The following is a 27,249-nucleotide window of genomic DNA, read 5'->3' on the forward strand; positions in this document are numbered from 1 at the left end:
TGGAGCTTCTTGTGGAGGCAGCGACTATTTGTGCCTTCATCACACATTTGAGTGCGGTGCAGCTTTGCTTTAAAACTGGCCTCAAAAAGTCTTTGAAAAACACTCCAATGCCCAAACAGGACAGAGTGAAGCACAAATGACTGATGCTCCTTTTTGTCAGTACTCACATTAGTACTCCCATTTGTGAGATAGAAAAAAAGGCCAGGGGGAGCTGTTTAGAGAGGAGATCTGAGAGCCACGTTGACTGAAGACTAAAACTGAGCACAACTAAGCTGGATAGAGACTTCAGCAGGACATCTGAAGGCCTGGGACAACTATAGTCCAGTTTGGTTTCATCCAGTCTAAAGTAGTATTAAAGCGATAGTTCACTCAACAGTGTCATTTACTCTCCCTTCACTTTCTTTCTTCTGTTGAACGCAGGAATGTTTTTTGAAGAAATTTGAAAACCTGTAAAGCTTGACTTTAGTCTGAAAAACAAATGCTTTCTTTAACAGAAGCTCATAAGGTTTTAAAATAAAAGTAAAGGGTGAGTAAATCAGTACTTCCCACACATAGACTTTGCTTGGGCAGGCCGCCCAGGTATATTAACGGCCCGCCCAGGTATATTTGGTGGTGACACATGAATAATACTATTATTATCATCCTTTTACACTTTTTTGTATTCGTCCAAGAAAGCCAAACACTCGCGATCAATTAACCAGTGGAAAGTTCTGCACATTTCCTACTGCTGGATCTGTGTGTGCTAGATCAGTCAACACTCACACAGACAATCTCATGTGCAGTGGCGGTTCTAGACCAGAGTAACTGGTGGGGCTGGGCAGGGGCCAGTTGTCCTTTTAGGGGACACACTTTAACATACATCACAAACTACTTAAACAATTATATTATTAAAAAGTCATTTTTTTACGCATCACTCTTCAGTCTTCATAAACAAGCTACTTAAATAACTTAAACTAAAATAATCTTCCATGTTCATTTATTTGTTTTATAGTAACTTTATATTGTAGGAGAACACATTTCTAACATTTAAGTACATCAAGGCACATTTTTGCACCTGTAAACTATAACAGATACAGTTGAAGTCAATTTTTTTGCCCTCCCGTTATTTTTCCAGTTATTAAAATTATAATTTTAAGGTCAGTATTGACTATTAGTGCGTGCAACACCGAGAGCGCGCGAGAGAGGTCTTAGTCATATCTCCGCAGTTTAACAAACTTCTAGAGCTGATGATAACAACTTGCGCGTGATTAATGAAGTGCTTCTGACATCCTTTCAGGCGAAAAAACAAATGAGAGGCCAGACAAAACAAAGGACCAAATGATTTTTTCAGCAATCTAAAACATGAACAAACTGAAAAGTGTTTAACCGCCATGTTTAACCATTTTCATCGCCTTTTGGACTATTATGAACTCGGAATGACGGAATTACTCTCTAACAGAAGTTACATGTGCTGGTGAAGATTAAAGATACAGATGAGAGGTTTGCTCTGATGTTGCGTGTTGTTTTTCTACCCAAATAAGGACTAGTGTTGGGGAGGTTACTTTGGAAATGTAATAGATTACAAATTACCCTATTTAAAATGTAATAAGTAGTGTAACTTTTTAAAATTACTTTATAAAAGTAAAGTAACTGATTACATCTGATTACTTTTTGATTACTTTTGAGTTTCTAATGGATATTTTCAACTAAATCCTTTTCAACCATTTACTGTATACCAAGCAGGTGTGACCTTACAGTAGCTCTGTTTACTGTTAGAATTTCAAAATCTTTCATCACTTGAATTAAGATTATATTAAGTACAGCCACCACAAAACCAGACCTTATAACAAAAAAAAAAGTTTACTGTTGTTACAAAATCAAAATTGTAGTTAGTTGTGCAGGGTGATTTTTGTGGCATTTGCTATAAAAAATACATCTAAGCTATTTTTGCAATTTTCATTTTTAAATCAAAGCAACTTAAATCCAAGTCAATCACCTTTTAGTGATCAATAAAACTATCAATGAAACATATGAGGGATAATTGTTCAGTTCAGTTATTTATTGTAAATAATATGCTGTACCAAAGAGAAATAATATAACATAAAGGATTATAATATATATAAATCCAGAAAAACAAACAAAAAGCGCTCAGGCGTAACTCAAATATTTGGTCGGTGCTCTTTGGGTGAGGGATTCATCAAAACATCAACACTAATTTCTGTTGATATAATATATCTATCTATATATATGTATATAACAACAAAAAACAAAAAATCTAATAAAATCTAAAATTTTTACAAATAAGCATTATATTGTTTATATATATATATATATATATATATATATATATATATATATATATACATATATATATATATATACATATATATATATATATATATATATATATATATATATATATATACATATATATATATATATATATATATATATATATATATATATGTATATATATATATATATATATATATATATATACATATATATATACATATATATATATATATATATATATATATATATACATATATATACATATATATATATATATATATATATATATATATACATATATATAGGTACATATATATATATATATATATATATATATATATATATATATATATATATATATATAAGCAAGGTTCTTAGCACAATGATTGGTTGACGACGTCACTGACCAGAGCAAGAGGTGGCAGTAATGCACCAAAACGTTTGTTGTCGACCACCGTAAAACAGGAAGAAGAAGAAATTAGCGTTCTCGCCATCATATAGGTTTAGTTTAATCAGCTAGACACCAACCTCACAGCTCCCTAAATGTCGGTGCTGTCACTTATTGATCCGCGATCGGTAAATGTAGCTTGTGTGGACGCTACTGCGCTACTAATAAAATAACTATGCTACTGAAAAGCTTTTTGGTTTATAAAGTAGTGGGCTATTTCACATCATCGATTTGCAGTTATAATCAAATCATGTTCATAGAAAGGTTAGTAATGAACATTTATACACAAGAGTTTGTGTATAAAGCATCTGTTTTGTGAGAAGTGCTTTTCATTATATGTGAACAACCCATACAGCTTTACTTTGACTTTTCCTTAAGCGTGAATGACATTGACTGAAACTTCTGTCATACACCACGCCCACCAAAAGGGTACCAGCCTGATAAAGGTGACCCATACCGTACTGTACCACTCAGTGGAAACGGGCCATAAGGGATTTGTGCCACATTTTATGGAATTTTGCCTCAATCTCTGGGCAATCTGAGCCAGCTCAGTATGCAGTTAGATCTCAAAGCGTCTCTGAATCAGATGTCTAAACCCACCTGCTGAAAGGCAATCTGTGGGCCATCAGAAGCTCAGTGATCTCCGTCTCGGCCTTTCCGTGGCCCAAACTGATGTCATGTATTTACAAACTAAAGGCAGATGGGACTGATGGAGGGAGCCACAGATTCTGCCAGCTCTGAAGACTGGGAAAGATGGTGTAATTATGTGAGTGAAGTTTCAGCTGGTCGGGTAGCGCGATGCCGTAGGATACGAGAGATGCTCGGTTACTAACTGCAAAGCACTCTTCCTGAGAGACGGAGATGCTGATGTGTGAATAATGAATACTATTGTCTTCTCTTTCTGTCTCTTGTCATTTTATCAATCCTCACGACTCATGATTGATGTGTGTAGCAAGACTATCTCTGGTATTTCTCGCTCATATTCCCTACATGAGATTATTATCGCTCCCTATTTCCTAGTCTCTATTTTATTTTTCTGTATTTCTCCACGGTCTGCAGAAAGGTTGAAACAGAGTCTAATGTACCAGCCACTGGGTTTAATTAGCATTCACAGTGCCCTTGGGAAAAGCAAAGGAACTTTCATTTCTTTTTTTTCTTAGAAGTTTCCTCTTTCGAATTAAGTTCTGGAGTGGCTGATTTCTTTCGAGAGCTGGTAATGAGGAGCTGGCGATGATGTTGCAGAATGCTGTATTCTTCCTCTGTGTCGCTCACGCAGTCCGTTTCCCTCTTTGCTCCTGCTTTAAAAAAAATCCTCCTGAGTTTTCAGCCAATTAAGTTCTTTGCTTGTTGCACAGAGGAACACTTCATGAAAAGAGAGGAATGCTCTGCGGACTTTAATGCGCTTGAAGGTCTTGCAATTATACAAACTCTGTTATGAATTACCTTATTGTAACTGCGTCATTTGAGAAATGAAACCCAGGCAGGGAAATTGTTCATACCTTTTAAATACACAATAGTATTTATTACATCTAATAAGTGGAATTTTACATCACTATTTAAACATTTGCATGAAGTAATAATCAAAAGATAAAAGTCAGTAGAGTTTCACTTAGAAACTGCACAAATAATTAAACTATTAAACAAGAAATATTCAAGTTAAGACTGCTGTACTTAACAGAGAACTTAACCAAAGCCTAAGGAGTAGATCAGTGTGGTTTCGTCAAGCATGTACTTTAATGTAACTTTTGCAGCATGGCATGCTCATCATTCATTGATGTACATTCGAATCATTCAGTATTTAAAAGAGCGAAAGAGATCGCATGCTGTTTTGTGTGCGCGCTCAGCCTCAGAGACGAGCAGTGCACACACATCTAAAGTCATCTTAATGTGAGTGCTTTAATGGTCTTATACTTGCAAATTTGTGTCAAAACATGGTGTTTAGTGATTATTCATATTAACCCTCATAATAAACAAACGAGTTGAGGATCAAAAAGACATGTGAAAGTGAAACCATAAATCAGAACAGTGTTGCTCTTAAAGTGACAGCGCTGCCGACTGTTTTATTCATTAATCAAACAACAAAAGGACAAAATCACTCACTGCTCTTGACTGAAGGACTTTTGTAGCTATAATAAAGTTGTTTTTCTTACAGTGAAGATGCTTAAAGCACAGTTTGTTTCATATTTTTATTCTAATGTATTTATTTCCCTTTCCTTATTTACAGGGAGGAAAATAACTGTATGTGTGTATATATAATATATATATATATATATATATATTATATATATATATATATATATACGTATATATATATATATATATATATATATATATATATATATATATATACGTATATATATATATATACGTATATATATATATATATATATATATATATATATATATATACGTATATATATATATATATATATATATATATATATATATATATATATATATATATATATATATATATATATATATATATACAGTTGAAGTCAGAATTAATAGCGCTCCTGAATTATTTATTTATTTATTTTTAATTAATTGTTAACAAAACATACAGGCTAAAAAAACTATATAATGAACTATATGAATTCAAATACCCCCACCCCCATCCCCTGCGGTCTCTTGAAACTGAGGTATCCAAGTCCTCCTGAATTATTAACGGCTCTATACCCCCCAATTTCTGTTTAATGCAAAGATTTTTTTCAACCCATTTCTATACATAATAGTTATAATACCTCTTTTCTAATAACTGATTTATTTTGTCTTTGCCATGACGACAGTACATAAAATTTGACAAGATATATTGCAAGATACTAGTATTCAGCTTAAAGTGACATTTAAAGGCTTAACTAGGTTAATTATGCAAGTTAAGGTAATTCGGCAAGTCATTGTAAAAAAAAAAGTAGTTTCTTCGGCAGAAAATCAAAAAATATATTGCTTAAGGGGGCTAATAATATTGATCTTAAAATAGTTTTAAAAATATTTAAACCAGCTTTTATTCTAGCCAAAATAAAACAAATAAGACTTTCTCCAGAAGAAAAAATATTATAGGAAATACTGTGAACAATTCCTTGCTCTGTTAAACATCATTTGAGAAATATTTATAAAGAAAAAAAAGTTCCGAAACAAAAGTCTAGGTGTGAAAGCACCCTAAGACACCTTAACAAATACTTATTGAAACAATATTGTGGAATATTTTGGCAAAATAGGTGTTTAAGATTTAGATTTTTTTGTACATTCACAAGCAAACATTATTTTTCTTATTGAGTCCTTGTAAGATTGATTTTAAGAAGTCTTCAGTGAATATACTGTAGAGAGAGAGAGAAGCGTTTCTACATGTGGTTTGTCAAGCCCACTCACCTGTGTGAAGCACAGTCAGAAATTCACAATGTTTTCTAGAGATTTGTAGTGATAGGCTGTAAAGGCTCCACCCTCTTCTGAAAAGGGGGTGGGGAGGAGCAGCTCATTTGCATTTAAAGAGACACTAATAATTGTTTTCGATTCCACCCAAAATGGGCCGCTTTTAGCATGGTATAAAAATGATTCTTGAGGAATTCTAAAATGAAACCTCGTGGGACATATTCTGGGGACACCTGAGGCTTAAAATAGACCCATTAAAGTTATTGTTATTCTATCAGCAGAAAAATCACTGATGAAATTGGAGCTCATGGTATTGGCCGGAACACAAAGAAACATTTCAAAGTATTGATCACCTTATGTGCTGTCTTCCAAAGACCTTCAGGCCAGATTCTTAGATAGTAATGCTTAATATATGTTCTGTGTTCGTGCCAAATGGCCCATTATGCTGTGTTAATAATAGGAGATTTCAGTTCAACACGTGAATATTTTGTGCCAAATTGGGAGATCAATAGTCAGCAAAGAGAGAAAGTAATAATGTGTTAACATATGCCATGATTAAACTATTGTTTTAGGGCATTATGGTATTAATCCATTGATTTTATAAAAAATAATAATGCAAGACCCTATTCATGGACATTTCAGCCAGATTAATAAGTGCATAAACATGCTTTCATTCGATATATAACAGCAACGTACAAACATTGTGTTGGATTGTAATATAATAAAAGAGTAAATGATGAAAGAATCTTTATTTTGGGGTAAACTCTCCCTTTAAGGAATTCAAAGCAATTTGCACAGCAAACAGAAGTGTAATTAATCATAGAGCAGAGAGCTTCATCACTTACATAACAAACTTCTTAGCATTACATGTAGGTTTTCAAAAATGAACAAAGAGAGAGGGAAGAAGATAAAGAGGAGTGCAGCGAGAGGCGATAAATGAGAAATATGAGTGTGAGAGAAATTAAGGACACTATCTGTGCGTCTGAAAAGCAAGGATGTACAGTAAATTATAGAGCTTGTCCTCTTTCTGCCTGCTTTTGTGTACCATGCTTTTCTTCGTGTCTGCATTATTATTTTTGTTTCAGTATGCTCTGTAGACCTTGTAGTACCATAATCTGATGATCAACCTTATTAAGTCAGCTGTACTTTCCTAACTTTGGGTCAACTTTCTTGTACTGTAGCCAAATCGCAGATTGTTCACTCATCACAACCACTTTCCCTTGTGAACCACTTTCCCTTGTGAACCACTTTCCCTTGCTGTTGCCTGATTTATATTTCTCACCCAAATCACCTGGTGTTCTAGTAAAGGAGGGACGAGACCCCTGATATTTGAAACATGCACTGTTTTTCTGCACTCCACATTAAGCAGTTTTCTGTTTATTGCTAGGATAAAATATTTAAAAGTAACATGTTTAGGGTGGTTTGCCTCAGTGGTCTACCAGTGCTTCTCACTGTTAAAATGACTGAGTACGCCAATCAAAATGCTGTAAAACGCAGGGTTTACTGTCCAAAACGCAGAGTGTGAATTTTAAAGCAAAGCATCAAATACTGTATACACTACCTTGTCACCTATCCGAGTTTTAGGAACAACAAATAATGACTTGTAGTGGATCATTTGCTATCAGAAGTGGCTTATATGAAAGTTAAAGGCCTCTAGATTACGCTTATTTTACCAAAATAAAATATGATCATGCCTTGATTTTTAATTCTTTAAGGTCTGACTTCGCTTAGACAAAAGTCTTGTCACTTAACAGAAATAATGTACAGTATAGAATATAAAGTTAAGCTGCAGTGGACAAAGAATTAATATTGTGTATGACTCACATGAGCTTGGAGGACTGCATCCATACATCTCTGCAATGACTCAAATAACTTACTAATAAAGTCATCTGGAATGGCAAAGAAAGCGTTCTTGCAGGACTCCCAGAGTTCATCAAGATTTTTGGGATTCATCTTCAATGCCTCCTCCATCTTACCCCAGACATGCTCAATAATGTTCATGTCTAGTGACTGGGATGGCCAATCCTAGAGCACCTTGACCTTCTTTGCTTTCAGGAACTTTGATGTGAAGGCTGAAGTATGAGAAGGAGCGCTATCCTGCTGAAGAATTTGCCCTCTAATGGGCAGCACAAATGTCTTGATACCTCAGGCAGTTGATGTTGTCATCCACTCTGCAGATCTCTCGCACACCCCCATTCTGAAAGTAACCCCAAACCATGACTTTTCCTTCACTAAACTTGACTGATTTCTGTGTGAATCTTGGGTCCATGTGGGTTGCAATAGGTCTTCTGCAGTATTTGTGATGATTGAGATGCAGTTCAACAGATGATTCATCGGAAAAATCAACCTTCTGCCACTTTTCCAAATAATCTACTAAAAGTCAAGTTATTGTGTGTTGCTCTTACAACTGGGATCAACGACAAGACTTTTGTCAGGTAGTGTAGTGTAGGTTAATTCCCAACTAGAGTCAGAAATACAAATAAGAGAAATAGTCTTAATATGAGTAGAAAAGTCAGAACTGCAGGTTTATATCTGATAAATTTTGACAATTTTCAATGTTTATTTTCTATAATTCTCTTGATTTTTTTTTCTTTTTCTCGCAGTTATGTATGTCTAATAATTCAGTCTTTATTATAAATAAATAAAGCTTGCATTATGAAATTCTGAGAAAAAAGTCAGAATTGTTTGAAGTGTTATAAAAGGTCACAGTTATGTATATATAGCAGAACATTATCTGAATGTTCCAAAGGTTCACTGGGAAACATCCATACACAATCACACACATACACTACGGACAATTTAGCTTACCCAATTCACATTTAGCACAAGTGGGGGAAACCGGAGCACCCGGAGGAAACACACGGGGAGAACATGCAAACTCCACACAGAAATGCCAACTGACACAGCCGAGGCTCGAACCAGTGACCTTCTTGCTGTGAGACGATTGTGCTACCCACTGCACCACCGTGCTGCTGTTCTCCAACAATATTTTTAGTAATAACAAGTAATAAGTTCAATGAATGATGTACGAATTACTTTTTGTTCTAATGCTTTGAGAGCAATATTAATCACCAAATATCTATGAAGGAACATTTATTAAACTTAGAAGAATGTCTGTTTATAACTTTGAGTGAATTACAGTCATTTATAATACATATTTTTATTCAGTCACAAAATTTCAAACTAAAAGTGTCTGCTATAGTCGGCGCCAGTGATGTAGTGGTTAGTGCGTCGACACATGCAGTTCGATGCTCATGGTGACCCGAGTTCGATTCCCGCCTTGTAGTCCTAAGCTGATCCTTCCCCTCTCTCTGCTCCCCACGCTTTCCTGTCAATACTCTATACTGTTCTACCAATTAAAAGTGAAAACCCCGAAAATTAATATATTATTAAATATATATAATTAATATAATTATAAATATAATTATATAAAAATAAATAAATAAAAGTGTCTGCTATAAATGCAATTCCAGATGATGTAAACCTTATATTGAAAGCTCCTGTAGTTTGATCCTTTAAAAACATTTGTCAGGTGTCTGTTAGTGCTAACACAAGGCTACTTCAAGCCTAACTTTGGTTATTAAAATAGGAGCATCATGTTATAAGGCATATTTTTAAGCATCTGTTTGGTGTGTTCATTCAAAGAAATGACAAGTTGATTTGTTCTCAATTTCCTTTGCACATTCACACAAGTTTTAGTACAAAAAACAATAACAACTTATAAACTCACTTTTAGCAAAGAAAGAAAGTGAGAGTCTGCTGTCTAATTTAATTTGTCCTTGCTTGAGAGAATTGAAGGACAGTGATTTCGACTGTAAGTGTTTAAAAAAAACATTTGATTTGTCTGCTTCAGCCCATTTCCTTTGCCAATAATCCTTCTTTAGCCTTCTTTAGTTGTTAGTATTGTGCCTTCACTTCATAGTAGTAAGATGCTGTTTTACAGATTGAATACAGTATAACAACACTTCATTTTCTTCTCATTATTTCTTCTCGTAATTTAAACAAAATGCATCATATCTTATGCTAGTAATTGTAAGATGCATGCTAGGTTAACCGTGCGCTCACACTGCCTCTGACGAGAGTGTTGAAGTAGCCAGAAGTCATTCATTTTCATTGGGAGACAGAGGCAAGCTCTGGTGAAAGTGTCGTGGCACATTTTAAATGATGTGGGCATCAAAGAGAGTTGAAATCCGGTCAGCTTTATGGTAATGAGCTATGACGTGGTTATACAACCTATCAGAATGTACTAGTCCACTGCTTGAGAGGATTCCAGAGAAAAAACTTTGGTTCCAACCACATTAGTTCCCAAGTGAAATGAAAGCCAAGGTTGATTATTGCTATGCAGGCTTCTGTTTGTAATGTAGGATGTGCACCAAGTAAAGTTAATGTGATGATCAAGGCTATTTACTGTCTTCTATAAACAACATGTTAAAATTAGAGTAGCATTTAAACATGAACACATGCCTAACTTTACGAACAGCTTTTAATTGGTATATTTTGTTTTAAACATATTCTATTGTCACACCATGTCCTAATGACACACAACACTACAAGATTCAAGCAGCAATAAGCAATTTGGCTGTCTGCACCAAAACTTTACTCTAATCAAATTCTGAAAATCAAAACCTCTTTAGCACTATTTATAGGTTACTGAGTGACTGATGTTGTTGGTTTGCAACTAATAATAGTTCTGGCGTTCATTTTCAAATTATCATGTTGCTTTTTTGTAGTATGACAAAAAATATTGTTCAAACTCGCATTGGTAGCATTTAACTCTGTATAAAGCACATAATCTGTACCTGAGGTGATCTTTGTCATAGTAAAATATGCTGTAGTTCTGCTGCGACATAGAAATTAGAAAGCATTTCTACAACTGTGCGTTGCCATCACAGATGGTTAGGACAAAAAGCAGCGTCAATGACAGGGTGGCCAGAGCTAATTCTGATGGTCACTGGCAGCGGAGTGAATGCGTGGTAAGGCTACATTTATGTGACAATGATCTAGTTAAAAACAGAAAAGAGTCATGAACACCTTCATTATTTGGATCCGTTGTGTTTGATCAGGGTTGTGCAGAGCTGCGGCCCTCCAGGAATTGTGTTTGCTGTAGAGAAATTGTGTTTCCCTATGCTGTTGGGAAATGTGCTGTCAGTGGCTCGGCGCTAATGTATAAGTATAATTTGCCATGTGTGTAAGATATTTCTCTGCTGTTGATTGTTATGGGAAGTAAATCCACACTTTGCTGATGAAGCTTCAGGAAACACATGAGCAGGAACACTACATACTCTGTCATTGCTGTGCGTTTCTTCACGCTTGCCTATAATCTCACTAAGCGTGTATTATTCAAGTCATTGTTTTCAAAGGCTTTTTTGGGTGTTTACACAGACACAAGGTTGCCAGTGTTTTCAAAAACTTTCACTTTGAATTCTGCTTTTAAATCTATGCATTTTCACTCCCAAAAGCGATGTTGTCATGTAAACAAACAGGCAACACGTATAAAAAGTTTTTGGCTGAAAACGTTGTTAATTCTGTTGTGTGTTGTTGTAGATTAAAGAGCAGAGTCTTATGAAGAGGTACTGTAAACCAGTGGTCCCCAAACCCTGGGCCATGAACCTGTACTGGTTTGTTAATCAATTGGTACCGGGCTGCACAACAACTCATTAATTTCCGTTTTATTTATTATCTGGAGTCTGAATGATCTTTTATTTAGAAAAATTACTATTCTCTGGGTTATATCTCGGTCGCATGAGTGCCCAAATTTAACCCACATGTTAGCAAAAAAAGATGTTTGGAAAGTTTCTTTTTTTTGCGAAGGGGAAAACCCCCAGTGAAGGAGCCACGAACTGCCAAGGAATGGATCCACAACCTACTTGTCAACAAATTAGGTGAATCCAGCATGTCTGTGAAAGAAGATCAACTGCTGGGGATCGCAAATGACGGCGGCTTTAGGAGTCATTCACATCACTTTTTTTATGCGCAAGTTTGTTATTTCCAATGGAGGAAGCGACGTGAGCGAGAATGCCACAAGTGCACCGCAAGTCATGTGACAAGAACTGACTGAGCATCATACTTTGTATGGAATATACACATTTCAGTAGACTAATTACTTCAGACAAACACAGAACACCCAAACACTGCAGTGCTTTTTACTTTTCTCCATAAATAAGCAATGCTTTGTCAGCTCGTCATCCTCTGAGAAAACAGTTGATGGTCACCTAACAATCTACGTAGAACCCACCTCACATCCAATGCCCTCACCCCTCAGGGTGCATTAAAATTGTCAAGCGTTGACGGATCCGCAGTGATAAAAAAAATAAACAACACCCTAAAGCAGTGTTTCTCAACCATGTTCCTGGATCCACAAGCTTTGCACATTTTCTGGGTCTCCATAACCAGACACACCTGATTCATATCATCAGTTCATTAGCAGAGATTGAAAGACCTGTGATCAGTGTGACAAACTAAGGAGACATCCAAAATTTGCAGTGTTAATAGTCCTCCAGGAACATGGTTGAGAAACACCACCCTAAAGCACTATAACAAACACAGCAACTTTAAAAGCAACTCAGCAACCTCATCCCGGCATTGCAGTTGGACAATTTCCACATGCAGCACCACTCTCATTTTTCCAAAATTGTATAAATATTGTTTGATTTGAAATGAGCTTGGTAGAGAGACAAATCCCTCAGCCATGCTCATTGTTTGGGGCCACTGAATATGTTTTGTTGTTGAATGTCAAACAGGAGTGTTACTGCACAGTTGTTATTTCCCTTCGGGATGAAAAAAGTCACAGAATGTGATATTGAGCATGCATATTAATCCTGAATGAGTAATACATATTCAAACAATGTGCGTTTGATTATACGAGTGTGAGAATGTACTATTTTGTGTCTCTCTCAGGGGCAGGTGGGCCATGCCATTCGGCTGTTTAAAACCTGGGGAGAAGAAGGACTACAACAGTCCTACAGAAATCACAGACAAATATGATCTGGGGCAAATTGTCAAATCGTAAGTGAACTTTCTTTTTATTATTATTATTATGCATCTACAGTAAGCTGCACACGTTGTTCTCAAAAGGATTTGTAAGGGATAATTAGCATTTAATCAGTCATTATTGCAAAATACACATGAAGAGAGTCCCGCAAGAGTTGATTTAGATTTTATGACTGACTGTACGTAAGCAATAATTATGCTGCTGCTTAGCAAATAAATGGATATTAAATATTGGAGTGTATGAGAGAGAAGCGAATACATGAGTACAACTGTAAAACAATTATATGACCAGTTACTTTAATTTTAATCAGTTAATCAGGTTTCAGCTAAATATTGTAGTTATACAAAGTTTAACTTCATATTTTTAGTCAGTTTGGCTGATGTTGAGATGAATAGAAAAGTTGATTTGATTTATTTTAGGCAGCAAGATTATTTTTGCACAAAATGCAGAATGAGAAGATTGACAATCAGAATAAAATTCGAGTTTTGCAGTCATGAATTGAGTTTTTTTGGTGAACTATGCCTTTATGTCTGTATACATCCGTATGTAATCAATACATGTTTTTCTTCTCAAGGGAGGAGTTCTGTGAGATATTCAGGGCAAAAGATAAAAACACGCTGAAAATGTACACCTGCAAAAAATTCCTGAAGAAAGATGGAAGAAAGGTGCGGAAGGCTGCCAAAAATGAGATTGTCATCCTAAAGATGTGAGTTGCGATTTCCTTTTTGGAACTTTTCATCACTTGTTTTCCCCAGCAGTCCTCAGGTCTGCTCTTTTGATTTCATTTGGTTTATAGAAAATCTTATTTTTTAATCATCATTTTTATTTATAAATAATGAGTTGTCGAGCTCCATTAATGCTGTCGTTCCTCTGGGATGATTTCTGTACTGCAGAAGCCTGCAAATCCTCTTTGTGCTGAATGGATTTGCTGTCACTTTCTTTACAGAAAAGTATTTAAAAATGTCAACATCTTTGAAAATCAACTAGAATTAATGTATTCCAGAACTGACTATGCAATATGCCATTTGTTAATCAATTATGTTTTTGTATCCCCAAACACATCCTATACACATATCTAAGCTTTATTTATATTGCTGTATCATTTAATCCACACTGGAAGCATTAGCAAAATTCACCAAAGTAGTGTTTATTTGATTATTAATCAACTTAAAATGACTCTCTTTCATTTGAATTTCTTTTATAAGGAGTTATACACTAGTTTCACTTGATTTAATCACGGTTTCCTCAAATACAATGTGCATTTTAGTCATCTAGATCTTGCAACAGATTAGCAAGTTTGCAAAAAAAAGTGTTGAATAAATAATGCACGGGATTTTATGTATGCTTTATACCTCTAATGAAAGAGAATATGTAGAGTAGGTGTAGTGTAACATGTAATGTTAATATTAATTAGCTTGTTGGCAAACTCATTCTCTCGAGTGCATACTGAACTGAACGTCCCTGCTGAGTTGCAATAATTAACAACATAAGGTTCATGTAGGATTAGGGTTTAATTTAGGGCTAGTTGCATGCAATTATGCATAACTTACTGTTATTACTAAACAAGTAGCAACGGCACTAAAATCGAGCATTACCCAAATGTATTGCTACAGTCCTGTGCATACGCTTTATTTGGACATTACATCCAGTTTAATTGCACATATTGTACAGTAGATCTGATGTTTGTTACACTTTCACTTACTTTAAAACATTTGTAATGGTTTCCAAATACCTTTTTTCATTTAGTTCAGTTAAAGCCAATTTTAGGACTTTGGGGAGCTTAGCATTGCCAATATTCATTATCGAGATATTCAGTCCACTCAAAAAAGAAGAACCTACAGTACGTGAAACACCAAATGTTTATTAAATAAAGCAAATATGTCATAGTCTTAACATATTATATATAAATGCTTTGCATGAGTGTCTGATTATAAATGATTATCCTGCATCTGAAAGTCTGTGAGCGAGTCACTGATGTCACTTTGATCATGCGGCGCTGCGCTTGTGTCCCGCTCGCAAATCACAACAGCTCATGAATAACACATAAAAGAAACGTCACTTTTCCAAACGAGCAGGTTCACCTTTAGTTCTCCTCTCTTCCACTGGCATAAGTGCACATTAGTGTCTTCAAAGCATAATCAGTGTTTTCATTTCTTAATTTGAAAGTTCTGACATGACCGGCTTAATAAAAATAAATAAAAGTCAATTAAAAGAGAAGATCTGAAACACTTTTACAGTGTCCGTGTTGCATAATGAATGAAATTATATGTGTTGAAATGTAATATGCTCTAAGGGAAGTTTCCTGGAAACTCTCAGCTATTCACTTATTTTCCATAAGGCTTTTTCATAATGTGCATTGTTCAAAAGCAGCCATGAAAAATTAAGAATATGAAATAAATGCCTCAGTGATTAGCCAAGAGCAAGGACAAATCCTACGATTTATTAAATAAAGCTTATTTTAAGAGGAACCAAGACTTTAGAGGAACATTCTCAGGCTTCCTTAGTTAAAAACAATGAAATAAAGCACATTTACAGGCCGTCAATATTGATGTGATTCAGCTTCAGCGCATTAACGAAAAGCTGACATTTGTTCTGAATTAAATGTGATTATAATGAATATAGAAAAAAAATAGACGTTTGCTATTTGTTCAAACGACTTTTTTAAAATGAGCTGAAACGCAGCATAATAAAATTATGTTTTGTTAATTTTGTTCAGTTAATTCAATTTCTTTATCACACATCAGTTGTGTGAAACACAGCATTTTTTACAGTGTAAATGGTGGCTGAGTGACGCTGGATGAGCGTGTGGTGGCAGTGAGTGTAGAGTAAATTTGTGGACACAATACTACATGTGTATTAGCTTCCTATGTCTTCTAACTGTTTGTCCATCTCTCCTCTCCAGGGTCAAACACCCCAACATCCTCCAGCTGGTGGATGTATATGAGACCCGGAAAGAGTACTACCTCTTCTTGGAGCTGTAAGTCCTGAAATTACCATTTTTTTACTGTAGGTAGTATTACTGTAATGATTTCAGTCCAGGTTTTCCAAATCAAACACCATAACAAAACTAATTTGCTTCTCAATTTTTAAACTGTCTCAATAAATAAAGTAAATTCAGAAAAAAAGTCAAAAATAGGATCACAAGATTAAGGCCCAATCCCAATTCTATTTTTGTACACCCTACCCCTTTGTACCAGAGTGTGAAGGGGAAGGGCTTCAAAATGTACCCCTAAGAAATGGGGTACCATTACACCATTACAGCAACAGCACTCCGCACACGTCATCATATGTCATCGCGATCTCTTGCTTCATATGAGATCAGATGATGGCGACTGCTGTAGTTATTCCAGTTGTGTTATTTTTTAGTATTTATCTTCAGAAAAATCTCTGAAGGCAGTGATATCATAATGATGTAATGTGGCAATAAGATCGTAACTGTTCTGTGCATTTACACCCTGGCCATATTCATCAATGTAAATGCACAAAAACAACATTAACATAGCAGACACTGTAAAAAGCTCATTCCCAGCCACTAGACATTACTGACAGGGTATCCCAGAGTCATCGAGTGTCAGAATGTTGGACTGCTATACAGGAGTTATTAGGGATTATAGATAACGAAATTTAGCGGTTTTTATATTAGCAGTAAAACACAAACACGATTATAAATGTATTAAAACATGTTTGTTTGTTGTAAAATTCGTGATAATGACAAAAAAACACTCATTTGTGGATCTCCTGACTTCTGGGTGCAGCTATGCTTTGCCGGTGTGGCTGGTGTATTCTGGGAAATTTTCTTACCCCTTGGTTTCGACAGTTGTCCTGAAAAGCCTCTCTTTTAAGAACTATCTAGCCCTTCCTTTTAGCCCTACGACTTTAATATAAAGAGAATTGGGACACCCCTACCCCTTCAGGTGAACGTGCAAAATGAGAGCTAGGGGTAAGGAGAAGGGCTCAGAGGGTAGAATTGGGATTGGGCCTTACTGGTTAATATAGTTTGTTTCAAAAAAATATGGAGATCATAAGTGAGGCAGATAACACCTACATTTAATTAAGAGGCCCACATTTAGCTTGATATTTCCTGAATGTTTCCTAAAACAATAAGGAAACCAATAAATGTTTCCTTAGCAGCTAGCTGAAACAACATTTGTGCATTTTTTTTTCTACATGTCACTTATTGTTTATTTTTTATTTATTGTTTTGTAACAAAACTACAATAACCTTAAAACAATATAGAAGTTATTCCTAAACTGGGTTCACACCAAACGCAGATTACAGGATCACTCTCTATAGTTTACTCATGGAATTTTTTTCACTCGTTGAATTATTTGAACTTGCATTCGCAGAAAATGCATTGTGTTTTTCACCTCATTCACGCAGCTCAGTGGAAAATCACCCATATTTCACCCATCACCAAACGGGTTTACATTGACTTTGTATGTAACCTATACTCGCACAAATACTTTAGTACACTGTAAAATCAAAAAAGCTAAGGTAACTCAAACCATTTGAGGAAACCGGTTGCATCATCCATTTAAGTTCAAAAACTAATCCTAATGAGTACTGTGAACTTAATCATTTGAGTAAATGAAGCAATTTGAGCACAGTAAAACCCAATAAATGAAGAGAACTAAAACCAACGGAGTACTGTAAAACCCAGTAAGTTAAGGCAACTCAAACCATTTAAGTTAAAAAATTAATCAATATAAGTACTGTGTACTTACTCTATTTAAGTAATGAGGTATTTAATTTACTCATTACCTCAAAACTCTTTTTAAATGAGTAGAATTAATCAGTACATTTAGATTTAACTACACTCATTTCATGTGATAAAGTTGACAGTTGGGTTTTACACTGTACGCTTTTGTTGTTAACCCAGCATTATAGCACATCTGATCAATAAAAAGCACTGAAGATTTCATAGCAGAAATATACGTAGGTCACAACCTGAACATACAATTACACTAAAATAAGTAGCGACTATAAATGAGACCGCAGAATGCAAGTTTTTCAGCAAATGTCTGATCTCGTTAATGGTTTAGTGGCCTTAGAAATAAATCCAATTCAGCAGAATTTATAGGGTTAAAGTATTAACGTTTTCAAGTTATACAGACAAGATCAGAGAGTGATTTTATTTGGGCTTGTAATTGTTGCTATTTGAATATTATTTAGGACATATTAGATAGTTTACATTTACACTGTAAGATGTAAGAAATATATATTAGACATTTCGTTCCATGATTTGTAAAAAATAAGCTCTTAACTGCTTCCAAAAACACACAGAACTTGAGAATTTCCATGTGAGCATTTGAAAGCTCTGAAAACATGTTGGCACTAAATGCAAAGGCCATTGACATAAAAGCAGCAGAAAACAAATTATTTTTTTGTTGGTAACAACGTCTCTATTCTATTCCTGTTGATACTGACTTCAAGAGGCTAAAGCTGCTGCTGCCTGAGACCTAACAGAAATAAACCCTGCGCTCAGACTGTCCTCACACGATTATACCACCTTGTCCTTGTCACATTCCTACCTGTCTGTTTGGATTTGCATTCATTATTTTAAAGCCTCGTCCCTGCCGTACGCTCTATGTGTGGCGTGGACCGGCCTGCTACACCTGCATGATGGAGTAAAGCTTTTGAAGGTGCTAGTGTATAAAGCAGGGTGTGAATAATTCATAATTGCGCAGAAAAGCAGCTCAGCGTGTGCTGTGTATTCTTGCAGAGCCACAGGACGGGAGGTGTTCGACTGGATTCTGGATCAAGGCTATTATTCTGAGAGGGACACCAGTAATGTTATCAGACAGGTGATGGAGGCGGTGGCATACCTGCACAGCCTGAAGATCGTCCACAGGAACCTGAAGGTACAGCACACAGCACTGCCCTCTGGTGGTGTACAACTAGTTTTTCATATTTAACCCCGTTACCCACTATGATTGTCTCCAATGGCAAGGTGGTTCAAAAGACTTACCCCCATACTGACAAAGTCCAGAATTTGGCTGCTATAGAAGCTCATTTGTCCCATTTTGGACCAATAGAAGGTGGCTTTAAGACAAATGTAATTGTTCATTATTCAAATGGACAAATTCTGACTGAGTAAACGAGCTGGCCAGTTTGGTATTTGCCTATAGGCTACAGTTTTTAACTTAAAATAAGTTTTAACAGATTCCTAATTGGTTTTTTTAATGATGGAGGATAAAAAAAAATTGTATTTTAAAAGCAGGTATATTTTCATATATTGTTCACATTTTTTTATAAAAGAATTCTCATAACATTATTAATAATTTACAGTTTAAATGCACATTTGTAAATGAACACTTCGAGGTAAAATAATATGTTAAGCACTTTAACAAAAATGTAGGGAATACTTTTGTCGCATTGTCGCAAGTGTGGTTATAATCACCATCGGACAAGCTGATCCAAAAGTTTGTGTTTAAAATGTTGTTAAGATGCACTATTTGAACCCCATAATTGAATAGAAAATGAGGCGAATAACTGCAAAAAGGTCCCCTTTTTGAGGAAAAAAAAAACACCCCTTTCAATAGGCTGGCTACAGGCCTGACATGCATACAATTGTCAGAATTATGAGCCCCCTGTACATTTTTTCCCTAATTTTGGTTAATGGGAAAAAAAAATTTCAACACATTTCTAAACATAATAGTTTTTAATACCTCATTTCTAATAACTGATTTATTTTATCTTTGACATGATGACTGCAGACTATTTTACTAGATATTTTTTTAAGATACTAGTATTCAGATTAAAGTGACATTTAAAGGCTTAATTAGGCAAGTTAAGGTAATTAGGCAAATCATTGTTTAACGATGGTTTGTTCTATAGACAGTCGTACAAAAGTGGTGGCTAATAATATTGACCTTAAAATGGTTTAAAAAAAAATTTTAATTGCTTTAATTCTAGCCGAAATAAATCAAATAAGACTTTCTCCAGAAGAAAAAATATTATAGGAAATACTGTGAAAAATTCCTTGCTCTGTTAAACTTTGGGAAACATTTGAAAGGAAAAAGGGCTAATGTCTTTGACTTTAACTGTTTATATATATATTTTTCCTTGAGCAGTGTTGTTTTATAATAAGTATTTATTTATTTTTTCATTTTACAATGTATATGAGAAATTAATTCAAGATAAATTAAAAACAACATTATTTATAACTAATTTATTTCAGGTAACACACTTTGTTTTACAGCTTCAGTATTTAATAAACTAAAGATTTGATTTTAGTGAAAATATGTTGAATTCCCCATTGGCAACTTTATCAAGCTAAGCTTATATTTACCAAGTGTGTGGCAAACAAAGAAAGGCCTATTGGCTAAGCATAACTGGAAATTTGGAATATAAAGGATGATATTACTCCAATAAATGCAATTATTACTTATAAATTATTTTTTAAAATCTTTTACAGAATTTTTCTTTTCAGAAACTAAAGATAAATTAATGCTGATCTACCCTTTGTTTAAACATCCTCATCTATTAAATCATCTATCTGTTTCACAAATCGTAGTTGTCTTAAAACATAGTCTTCTTTAAGAAATCTCATGAAGTGGCATGTCATCTTGTCATTCCCTCTAGCTTGAGAATCTGGTGTACTACAACCGACTGAAACATTCGAAAATAGTCATCAGCGATTTCCATCTGGCAAAACTGGAGAATGGACTCATCAAGGAGCCCTGTGGAACCCCTGAGTATCTGGGTAAGAAGCTCTTCAAAACAGGCAAAACCTCTTTAAACACTCATAGGGGAGACACAACAGATGGCGTTCATTGAGGAACAACAACATTACACAGAGAGCAAACAGAAGTTTGTTTACATGTTGATAGGTTGTTAAAATAAGACAAGCAATTATTATAAAAATGTGATTGTTTCTATAAATGTTTTTCATGTGTTTATTTTGTTTCTCTCCAAAGCCCCAGAGGTTGTTGGGAGGCAGAGATATGGTCGACCTGTGGACTGCTGGGCTCTTGGTGTGATCATGTACATACTGTGAGTGTTTTAACTTGAATACCTTTATTTACACACCTAATGGAGATTCTGCTCCACATTGTACCATTTTCACACCTCGCTCATTTGGAGTGAATTTCAGAACAAAAACAAGTTAGTTTTGAGCTATCTGAGAAACCAATTTAACCTAATGAACCAGACTTTATCACAGCTCAGTGGTTCAAAGTGGAGTAAAGTGGTTTGAGCATCGGCTGGGTCAGTTGGCATTTCTGAGTGGAGTTTGCATGTTCTCACCATGTTCACGTGGGTTTCCTCCAGGTCCTCCAGTTTCCCCCACAGTCCAAAGACATGTGGTACAGGTGAACTGAATAAATTAAATTGGCTGCAATGAATGTGTGTATGGGTGTTTCCCAGTACTGGGTTGCAACTGGAAGGGTGTAAAAGATTGTAAAACTTATGCTGGATAAGTTGGCAGTTCATTCCGCTGTGGCGACCCCTGAATGAATGAATGTTTACAAAGCAGCAGTTTGTTGCAAATGCCTCAAGAAATGAATTGAACCTGAAACAAGGTCAACCGAAATGACCTAATTAAAATTTGGCTGGATGACTATATTGCAGAAATATGCTCAAAATGTAAGAGTACATAATGACAGATGCCCAGCAAAGCTATTGTTTAGCCGTCCTAATGGCAGAGCAGAATACAAGAATATATTCTAACCAATGAGAGGAGAGTTCACAGAGTTAAATTTTGGTGTGCATATACAGTAAATGTTGCCTTGTGAACGTGAACCAAAGTATTTTAATCCCTGCTTATCACATCGAGTCTTCATGTAGCTCAAATAGTACAGCAAAGTGCTTGCATTGCCAAAGCTGTAAGTTTGATTACCAGCGAAAGCAAAAACTAATAAAAACTGTGACTTCAACTATTTAAAGGTCCAGTGAAATGAAAATAACATTTTTTTAAGTTAGTAGCTAGTGTGCTACAAAACAGTGGCAACATTTGTGTTTAGAAGATAAAACATCACTTTAAACATGTAAATCCTCAATGTACTGTTTTTTTTTTCACATAACAAATTTGATCACATCATCAAATCTTGACCAATCAAATGCTCTCTAGTATCTGATGTTCACACTTGCTTTTCATTTAATGTGCTTGAGTTCAACCACTCTCACTGGCAGAGCTGTGATAAAAACAATGCTATTGGCCTTTTTTTTTTTTAAAGGGAGGAGCTACTTGATGTCCTAAACTCTCTGTTTTAGTTGAGATTATGAAAAATGCACACACAGTCTAAATGGGTGCTCCGCCAAACAACAAAAAGTGCAAAAATGTATTCAAGGTGACAACACCAATTAATGAAATTAAAAAGGATAACACAAAGCATGTAATGTTTCAAGCACACCGACTCTTCATCAGACACTATTCAGCACATGTTGCTTTTTATACACTTCTGGATCACATGATCTCATACATGATCTCACAACAAAAAAACCCTGAAGAATACACATTAATACCATTCAAAACGAAAATACAAAAACAAATCCTAATAATACATTTCAAATGAAGAAAAACAACAATAGAACAAAGAAACGCAACAAGTCGAGATTGTCAAACATCGGGAAAAATGCACATTTCAAAGCACTTCACAGGACCTTTAAGTCACCTTAAATTAATGCATACAAATGTAACAATGATTCAGAACCAGACAAACTAAACTACAGCTATGAAAACTTATTCTGGCCAACAACTACCCATTTTGGCAAAATTGTGCAGTGTGAGGTTTGAATCTGAAACCGATAATACCAGAATAATAGATTAGATTGAAAAATTCACGTTTCTGAAGTCTCAAAAAAAAAACAGCTGATATTAGTTATATTATGTTGCTCAGAGAGGATGGCAGTGAACAGTATGTACACAAACTAATGATTTCACTCGTCATGCACAGGCTCTCTGGAAATCCTCCATTCTATGATGAAGCAGATGATGATGACTATGAAAACCATGACAAAAACCTCTTCCGGAAGATTCTAGCTGGAGACTATGAGTTTGACTCACCATACTGGGATGAAATCTCAGACTCTGGTAATTCTACTGAAGAAAACTTCTTATATAAACCTTAAATGTGAAAATTGGGTTTACGGAGTTTCTTCTATTTTGTTTGGTCTCCAGCTAAAAACTTAGTGTCACGTCTTATGGAGGTGGACCAGGACCAGAGACTGACTGCACAAGAAGCCATTAACCATGAATGGTACTTGTATAACCATTGTACTTAACACATATTGTGACTAATGTTCAAATGTTTTGTGTCAGAGGATTTCTGTGTTTGCTGAGGCTGCATTTATTTGATTGCAATACAGAACAAAACCGTAATAACGTTAAAGATTATTGCAATTTGAAAATAACCATTTAATGTGTTTAACCTATTTTAATATACTAATGTAATTCATTCCTGTGATGTAAAACCAAACTTTCAGCATCATTACTTCAGTCTTCATAGTCTTATAACTAGGGATGCTCTGATTGGCCAAAGATCAGTATCGGCCAATAATCACATTTAATGACTCTATCGATACTTGCCAATCTGGTCGATCTCATGAACCAATCGCAAGGGTTTGTTTATGAGTTTACAAGCAGAGGAAGATGCAGGTGTGCTCCCGTATATTATATTATTGAAGTCACAGCAGGTTATAATATATATATATATATATCTCAAATAAGCGCTCCAAACTTTTTCTTGATTGAGACATGTTGAATTGTTTATCATTTGCAGTCTTTCCAGATTGCATTGCATTGTCATTTTTCTTACCAATATAAGGGACTACGCCGAAATAAAATTAGTGAATGACTTATTTCCTGTAAAGCTGCTTCTGGCCATGACATGTTCTGATCTAAATGGTTATAAGACATGTGTTTAGGGTATTATATGCAGCATCCTTAATTCTTATTCTGAGGTAAGGCAGGATCTTCTCTTAAGGTTTACACTTATAGGGAAATTGTGCTTTATGCATTATAAAGCGTGAAGCATTAGAATCGGTACTCTGTATTGGCTGCAAAAATCCTGATTGGAACATCCCTACTTATAACCCTTGAGAATTCATTGTAATATGCCGATATGGTGTTAAAAACATTTTTTATATTATAAGTGTTAAACAGTTGTGCTGATGAACACTTTTGTGGAAACCATTTTTCCACTTTTTTTTTTTGAGTAAACTTTTTTTTTTTAAAAGTTAAATTTAAGCTTTTTTACTGATCAAAAGATAGCAGTTGTTGGTAATTAAGTTCTCGTTGTTTTTATTTTTTTCTATTACTGACCCCACATTTTTGAAAGATTGTTTATATCTGAAAGAAGTCTTTTAACAAGCTTATTGTGCTGTTAAAGGATATCTGGAAATGCTGCATCAGACAAGAACATCAAGGAAAACGTGTGCGCTCAAATTGAGAAGAATTTCGCCAAAGCAAAGTGGAAGGTATGTTCTAGAACAGGGGAATCCGAACTCAGTCCTGGAGGGCCGGTGTCCTGGAGAGTTCAGCGCCAACCCTAATCAAACACACCTGAAGCAGCTAATCAAGCTCTTACTAAATATATAAGGAACTTTCTGGCAGGTGTGTTGAAGCAAGTTAGAGCTAAACACAGCAGGACAGCAGCCCTCCAGGACTGAGTTTGGACACCCGTTCTAGTAGTAGTTCTCTCTTCGCAGCACTATTGTGTTAATGTACTGGATATGTCCAAGTTAAATCTGCTTCTCACCTCTCCACAGAAAGCAGTGCGGGTCACGACCATGATGAAACGTCTCCGGGCACCAGAGCATCAGACAGCAGCAGCAGCACCAGCAGCAGAAGCTGCCGCAGCATCTCCCAGTGATGCCAATCCTGCAGCAGGAGCTCAGGAAACCCCTCAGGCTGCATCAGAGGCCTCCACAGCCCCGTCCAGTACTGCTGAAAGCCTCTCGGCAAGCATAGAAGCCCCTGCCGTGGAAGCTGCCAATGCAGAAGCATCGAGCGCAGTCGTTCAGCCGCCAGCTGAACCTGTTGTCCACATCCCAGAGCCCGAACAGCCCGTTCCCACGTCACGATGCAACGGAGAGGCTTCAGCTTTGGACACAGTGGAGGAACAGAGCGGCTAATCTTGCTAATTCTCCCACCCTGGGTTAGACCCGCACACACATTGTACATAAGCAGCAAGCATGCTAATACTGATGATTCTGCAGCACATAGCATTAATCTGACCACACTCTCTCACGAGCCGACAATTTCCCAGCATACATCTGTTTTCTATTGAATCAAAGCTGTGTGAAGCGAAGGCTCCAGCCACTTTATGTAAAAGAAGAAAAAAAGCTGTTTTCTGCTTACATTAAGCCAAGATTGGAAACTCTAGCACTGATCTGCTACATGTTTTAGGGTAGATTTATCATTTTATAAAGTTACTGTTTATTTTATTTGCATCGCAGCTCGAGGACACAGAAACACAGCTTCATGCGAAATGTAAAGTTTCTGTAAATAGCTTCTTAACTTCTGGAGATTAGACGTAGCCAAGAACAGCATGCTTTTTCAGATCTGCTGTTTACGACACATGTCCGGCTTCAGCTTTACTTTTCATTATCAAACACATGCTCATGAAATGTCAGGATTTACGTGCACAGCGCTTCTGCAGCAACTAAAGCGGCTCAATTCATCTCGTGATGGTGTTTCAGTGGTTGAGACATGTGGCCCAATAAACGGAGCAGAGCAGGTAACGTTAATACTGTAGATCTGCTTGGTAGCTAGCCACATGGACAGTGGAAAACGTATCTGTTCTTATAATGTAATATAGACTCATTTACATACATTGTACATGCTTTAATAAGATACATGTCCCTTTTAAAAATACACAACTACACTATTTTGAACAGGATTTCACGAGGCTTTATTGCACATGCCTTGTGTTAGGTTAAATATACTCTTAATCATCATAAAACTACTTAAATTTGAATACTTCCCTTTACTAAACTGATGAAATTCAAGTATTATTGCATTAAATAAATAGTCTTTACTCTTGAAAATAAAACATATTATATATTTACTGTTTAAGTTGAACACAGATCTTTTTTGAATTGCAAATGCTTGACAGGAATTATATATACACATTCATATTTATTAATATAGCGCTTTATATAATACAGATTGTATCAAAGTAATTTCATTGTTAATATTTTTTTTCTTTAGGAAATGTAAACTGGGTCAGATTAAAACATCTCCATGATGTAAAGTGCTGCAGGAAAGACTTTTCTTTTTTGGATTTTGGTTCCATTGTCATGAAGTTTCAATAGGTTTTTGATTGCCTGAAATAAAGTCTGTGGTTTATCAAATAATTCTGCTTCTACATAAAATACATCTGTTAAGTGTTTACTGATCTTTAAAAAGGTGGTCAACAAGTGGCTGCATCTTACAAACAAGAGTGTATATGCAGTACAGTTAAAAACAAAGTTATTAGTCCTTCTGTGATTTAATGTTTTTTTAATTCCAAGCCATTTTTTAACTATTTTTAATAACTAATTTCTAATAACTATTTTTTGTTTTCACCATTACAGTACATGATATTTTTCAAGATACTAGTATTCAGCTTAAAGTGCAATTTAAAAGCTTAACTAAGATAATTAGGCAAGTTCGGTTAATTAGACAAATCATTAGACAATAATGGTTTGTTCTGTGATCAACATATTTAAAAATATTGTTATTTCCAGCCAAACTAAAAAAAGAGAGTTTCCAGAAGAATATTTTCATAAGAAACCCAGTGATAAATGTTCTTCTTCTGTTACACATCACTTGGGAAATATGTGAATAATAATAAAAAACTCACAGGAGGGATAATATGTTTATCTTACCTTTTTTAATCTTCATCTCTCTGTAGAAATTATAGCACCCGTTGTACAATAGCTGAAACAACCACTTTACCCTAATCAATTAAACAGTTCACAGCACCGGCTGACATCGCAAGTCATCAAAGCAAACAGAAAAACATCATTTTACAGCTCCACAGTGCTTATGATCACACTATAGTGAAAAGTACACAGTAAAGTGATTTACCTTAAAAAAGTGAGTAAACCCATTGCCTCGAAGATGACAAGTTAACTTCAATTCATGTTCCTCTAGCGCTCTTACAATGTAGATTGTGTCAAAGCAGCTTAACATAGAAGCTCTGGTAATTTGAAACCGTGTGAGTCCAGTTTCAAGAGCTGA

The 27,249-nt window shown here is 35.4% G+C and overlaps 1 protein-coding gene across 1 annotated transcript in view; it reads left to right on the plus strand.

Annotated features, from left to right (window-relative positions):
* Positions 1 to 26,028, plus strand: part of camkvb (CaM kinase-like vesicle-associated b) — a 62,848-nt gene extending 36,820 nt beyond the window's left edge. The window contains exons 2-11 of the mRNA XM_056468748.1: positions 12,989 to 13,096; positions 13,657 to 13,788; positions 15,985 to 16,059; positions 18,805 to 18,943; positions 20,667 to 20,787; positions 21,002 to 21,077; positions 22,979 to 23,115; positions 23,203 to 23,281; positions 24,413 to 24,500; positions 24,792 to 26,028. Of these exons, the coding sequence (XP_056324723.1) occupies positions 13,002 to 13,096; positions 13,657 to 13,788; positions 15,985 to 16,059; positions 18,805 to 18,943; positions 20,667 to 20,787; positions 21,002 to 21,077; positions 22,979 to 23,115; positions 23,203 to 23,281; positions 24,413 to 24,500; positions 24,792 to 25,157 (1,308 nt within the window). The 5' untranslated portion in view covers positions 12,989 to 13,001 and the 3' untranslated portion in view covers positions 25,158 to 26,028. The remainder of the gene's footprint in view (positions 1 to 12,988; positions 13,097 to 13,656; positions 13,789 to 15,984; positions 16,060 to 18,804; positions 18,944 to 20,666; positions 20,788 to 21,001; positions 21,078 to 22,978; positions 23,116 to 23,202; positions 23,282 to 24,412; positions 24,501 to 24,791) is intronic.
* Positions 26,029 to 27,249: the final 1,221 nt, after the last annotated feature.

This window comes from Danio aesculapii, chromosome 11 (genome assembly GCF_903798145.1).
Source record: "Danio aesculapii chromosome 11, fDanAes4.1, whole genome shotgun sequence".
NCBI lineage: Eukaryota > Metazoa > Chordata > Actinopteri > Cypriniformes > Danionidae > Danio > Danio aesculapii.